Below are 5,531 nucleotides of genomic sequence, written 5' to 3'. Positions count from 1 at the left end.
GAGATAGAGGAGGATGGCCACTTGTCAGGATTATCACATCTTAATGAGTAATAAGTCCCCTTCACACTCAGCCATACAGGCTCGTGTATGTAGTAAATAACAAAAATCATCATTAAAGGGACAGTTCAACCCAAAATTCTAAATATATATTTGCCCTCTTACCTGTAGTGCTGTTTATAAATCTAGATTGTTTTTATGTAAATTGCAGAGTGTTGGAGAAATCAGTCGCAGAGATTTCTGCTTTCTCTTTAATATAATGGAACTAGATGGGACTCATCATCTTTCATCATCTTCACCAGGTTACTCAAGATAATCCACAGACTCAAGATAATCCACAGACTCAAGATAATCCACAGACTTTGTTATAAGCAGTTTCATGTCGATCTATTTTCTTTCTGACATGGAATTACAACTTCCAAGTCTATATGCTATGTGGCCTAAAAAGACTTTTCTCTATAGATTCATGTTGTGAAAGAGACATTTGTGAATTAGTGAGCAGTTTCATATAGGATCTATTTTCTTTCTACAAAATCTGCACCCTCCAACCATATCACTGTGCAGAGGGAGGCGTGCATCGACTGCAAACTTACCTCTGAGCTAGTTGACATTGCAGTGTGGCTGAGAACGCCATCAATGTTTACATCTCATGCTATCACGAGCACAAGTCTTTTTTTCCATGAGTAGATGCGCGCTTCCCTCCTCTGTGCAGTGATACAGGCGGCATGTGTAGTGTGGTAGAAAGAAAATAGTTCCTTCATAAAACTGCTCACAACAAAGTCTGTGGATTATTTTGAGTATTCGGGTCATGATTTCTGGTTGGAGACATTGCATTTGCTTATGAGCTCAGATGTATTTTTTGGCACTTTGAGCACCACAAGCCGAACGTCATCTAGTTCAATTATACTGGAGAGAAGGCAGACATCTCTACGCCGATATCTCAAACACTTGGTGACGCACACCAAAACAATCTAGATTAATAAATAACGCTACAGATGAGAGAAAAAGTATGTATTTTTGATTATGGGGTGGATTGTCTCTTTAATGTAGACCCCATTTGTTTGCAACATACACAGTAAAAAGAAAACCGCTCTTTGATTATTCAATAAAGCAATCATCAGTACAATCTGTGGCCGCGGGGACTGATCCAATACAATCAGACGTCTTCTTCCTGCTCTGCTGCATCTACTCAGATAAACCCTGCTATCACCTCTCACCCGCTCATAAGTTGGATGTGCTTGTATGTAGGAACACACACACACACACACACACACACACACACACACACACACACACACACACACACAGAGCAGTACTTGCTCCCATATGTGAGAGGGGAAGTTGAGTAAAGGAGGGAGGGATCAAATAACTCAGTCACACTGCTACACACAAAACACAGTCATTTTCTGTGATCAGCCTTCAGGTGAGGAGATCACACCAGGAATCCTCATATCAAGGACCTAACGAACTCTGACTCAACGCTGAGACAGACAGAGAGAGAGAGAGAGACCTCCCCAGACTGTTACCACGATGCTGCGTGAAGGTGGAGTCATTTGGGGGTTGAGAGAGAGTGAGGGAGGGAGATGAGGAGAGAGCAAGAGGAGCAGGACAACAGAAGAAGACAGATGGATTATCTGACATGCGCCCGGATTGACCAGCGTTCCTCTTTAAATCTTGAACCCTGTTTTTCCCCCTCAGAGTGAGTTCTGAAAATGCTTTCCTGCGCACGTGGAGTGTTGCAGCTATCGGACAGGTAGATTATTTGTTGCACTTTTTTTGATTTCACTGGGACTAAGGAGTTTTACACATGGCAAACCTTCTACCTGGATATCAGTGAGCATTTTTTTTTTTCTTGAATTGAGCAAGTGCCTGGAAACACAAGCGTCACACTGGAGCAGCCAAGAATAATTTCACAAACAATTTAGAACAAATTAGGAAACACAAGGAAAGTGGAAAAGCAGGTTTGTTACTGGAATACACACAAATAACCATTGGTGTGTTGTTTTCTTACGTAATCTTTCATCATTCAGACTGATTCATTTTCCAAAACAGACTCTCTGATCGACGTCTCTGAGCCTAAAAGCTTTCAACAGTGCAGAAGAGGATTTCAGTGGAATATCCGCTTGAGACTTGTTGAACAGTCATTGACAATTAATTCAGAGAGAAATCTAAGAATTTCATACATTTGGACTGTACACGGGGACCATCTCTCCCAGTCTGGACTGTGGAGGGCTCCCCTCCCTGCCCTCCCAGCCTCTCCTCGCCCCCAGCAGCATGTCCCAGGCTCTGAGGCTGCCTCTAGTCCTCCACACAGCACACTACCATGATCAGATGGGCTGCTGGAGGGAGTAAGGCTGCCTCTGCCTCGTCCTGCTCCAGGGCTAGGCTAGGGGCTTGTTCTGGTTTGGGGACCAGCTCCAGACTAAGGTCATCATCAGCACTGCTTTCCACCCTGACTTTGCCTCTCCTGGTTGCCCTGGTGCTTTTTTCCTTCTCCCTACCCGGGGCAGCCTGCCATCACCTCCGCAGAGACAGACTGAGGCTCGCCAACCCACGAACTCTCAGGGTTGCACTGAACATTTCTGAGACTGAAGTCCTCTCTAGGCCCAGGGCCACTGGGGGCCCCCTGGGTCGGACTGGGGGGCCACAGGGTAGGCATGTGCGCAGCTACAATCATCTCCAAGGGGACATGCGGAGGAGGAAGCTGTTCTCTTTCCAGAAGTTTTTCCTGAGAATCGATAGGAACGGAAAGGTCAATGGAACCAAGAGCAAGGATGACCCCCTCAGTAAGTAATTCAGTGCGCAGATTAATGGAGAAAAGTAGAGAAAAAAGAAGGAATTGGGCCACGAAGATGATTTAAGTGTGGATGCAAACGGTAATTATGAACCAAAGCGGGGCTCATTTGAGCTTAAACATAAGTTTTTACCTTTATAACTGAGTTTGAAATCAATGCTATTATCCACTGCAAGCAAAACTTCGAAGTATTGATATATTACACATTTCAAAAAGCACCTGTTGATTGAAATCAGTGACCAAGAAACCCTCCTAAATGTTTAGTTATTTCTAATTACAAAAATAAGGTGTACATTCTTTGAGAGAAAAAGCTTGTCTCCCTCAAAAACACTATAATAAATACATTATTTGGATATATAACATGGTGTAAACATTGAATTTAAATAAAAAGCACACTTCTGTGCTCATTTCTAGAGACTGTCAGCCAGCCGATTGGTTGGTAGTTTGGATGAAACAATCCCTGATTAGAGTTGTCTTTTTGTTTTAAACCAGACATCCCGCTGATATCTCTCCTGTCCAAACACTCACCACAATGATGGTAGCTCTCAGATGGCTTAAAAAGGAGCAGGGACAGATAACCTGGCCATTATCAGGAAGTCTTCACAGCCCTGGGTAAACAGCGCAGATAACAACCACAGAAGAACAGGGCTTCGGGGGGTGGTGGTGGGGGGTTGAGGATGTCAGTCTCATTGATGCTTTCTTTCGGCCTCTCTGTGTCTGTGTCTCTCTTGCTCTCCCACTCACATTGCTCGCCTGCCAGCCAGCGTCAAACTAAATTACACACCCTCAGTGACAGATCAGACATTTGTTTAAAGCAGCTTGATGTGCTCACTCGGAGAAACACGTCTTTAAAGTGATTACATGTTGTATGTTTCGGGATATCAGTCAGTGAAATAGCATTAGTCTCCCTGCATTCCCGCCGAGCTCTACGTGTGTGTGCCTATCAGCCAGCGGGCACTCACATGCTCCAGTGGGTGTGTGATCATATAGCAGCCACCGACGACACATGTGCTTGCTTATTACTGACGCACACACACATATACATCCCTCACGTGCTCTGTCCCCCAACCCCATGGCGAGGAGTGTATATGGAACCTTTTAATGTTCCTCTTGGGAGAGCTAAACCACACATTCAATCAAAGTGACTTAGGGGAAATGGCACAGGGAGGCAGACTGTCAGGGGAGATGTTTGTTTTGACAAGGTCATGACAGAGGCAACTTTATTTACTGGCCATATTACACTGCGATGCTTTTACTGCTGCCTTTTTCAGTAGTTTCTTTTAAGTTGTTAAAGTGAAGTGGTGTAGGGAAGTCTGACTCGGTTTATCATAACAGTGGCGTGTGACTTCACCCTAAAGTTTATGTATGTTTGGAAGCTGATTTACCCCTTGTGTCTTCTTTTTTCATTGACCCGCAACTTCTCATTTTTAGGAGCGTGTGTTGCCTTTTTTCAGAAGTCGGTTTGAGTTAGAGCACATTGAGCGGCCAGAAAGGGAGGTGAAAGGGAGCACAGGGGGGGAGTCTCTAGAGGTACAAGTTCATGAATGACATGGCTGAACATCATTGTGGCCACATCAAAGCTGCACGTCTTCAGTATCAATGGTGGTGCCATCAAAAAGCTGTGTCCTGAGGGGGTCTGAGGACACTGTGTGTGGATTATGTGCCCTCGTATCAGGTTCTCACGGTAAAGGATACTACACAACAGCAGCTCCAGTCTTTGCTCTGGCCCCTGGGGCTAGACATGATCCCAGGGCTGACGTCCTTTGTAGACCCTCGATGCTCCCTTGAAGTGACAAAATATCGAGTTTTTTGCACAATGAGTGGCTTCTCCTGAGCAAGGAGTTGCAAGGCAAAGACATACTGCATTTAAAATTTGCTAAAGATTAATTTATGTGTTGACTAGGAGGTGTATGGGATGTGGAGGCCTAGGTTTTGGGTGCTGCCTGTGGCCCTGCAAGGACCCGGCTCACTGTCTGTTAGAGAGCCAGTATCCAGCCTCCCACAGATTTACGGGGATGCCAGCGCAAAACTGTCCCACATGGCTTTCCAACCCGCTGGGAGACTGTGCTGAGGTTACAGAGAGGCAGAAAGAAAGGGAGCAAGATTATGTTGAAGTCAGCTAAGTAGCTATCTACATGGTCTAAGCACTTGATTAAAAAAATCTATGATTCACAGCTGAGTTCTCTTGAATTTAGCAGCTCCAGGTGAAGCATTGCTAAATAAAACTCAAGGCAAAAGCTAAAAGAGTTTAGGTAATTATCCACGGCTGTGACGGTGTGAGATGGTGAGCCTGTCAAGATTGTGTGTGTAAATGTGTGTGTACGTCGGGCCACCAGTTGTGTTTCAGTGCTGCAGGGGCCACGCCATGTGTGCAAGATGCTTCTGGACATGGCTCAAGAAATGAGTGTATATGTTACGTGTGTGTGTCTTTGTGCACATGAATCTCCTTTAATCAAAGCTTTTTGTGTGGGGAAAAAAAACAGATGGTGCTCTTATGGAGGAGAGAGATGTATAGCTTTTCTCTGAAGTGGTGAAGAGGATGGATATCCCCTCAGTGTAAATACACTCAGTGTGGTCTTTATCAAGTGTTATTACTATATATCCTGATTTACGCCTCACTCCACTCCATTTTTCTGCATGAGAATGGCACCAATCAAGATGTACATTCTAACTTTACCTGTCCTAAAAAAACATTTAGTTTTTGCCAAAAAAAGTATAAAAGTGAGAAAGACTAACAATA

At 44.4% G+C, this 5,531-nt stretch overlaps 1 protein-coding gene across 1 annotated transcript in view; it reads left to right on the top strand.

Annotated features, from left to right (window-relative positions):
* Positions 1 to 1,415: 1,415 nt before the first annotated feature.
* fgf10b (fibroblast growth factor 10b) overlaps positions 1,416 to 5,531 on the top strand; it is an 8,477-nt gene continuing 4,361 nt past the window's right edge. The window contains exon 1 of the mRNA XM_042488665.2: positions 1,416 to 2,783. Coding sequence (XP_042344599.1) covers positions 2,321 to 2,783 — 463 coding nt within the window. The 5' untranslated portion in view covers positions 1,416 to 2,320. The remainder of the gene's footprint in view (positions 2,784 to 5,531) is intronic.

This window comes from Plectropomus leopardus, chromosome 4, assembly GCF_026936395.1.
Source record: "Plectropomus leopardus strain MGB_pleo_1.0 chromosome 4, ASM2693639v1, whole genome shotgun sequence".
NCBI classification, from domain to species: Eukaryota; Metazoa; Chordata; class Actinopteri; order Perciformes; family Serranidae; genus Plectropomus; species Plectropomus leopardus.
Note: the sequence above shows the minus strand (reverse complement) of the source record. Positions and strands in the feature narration are given on the sequence as shown.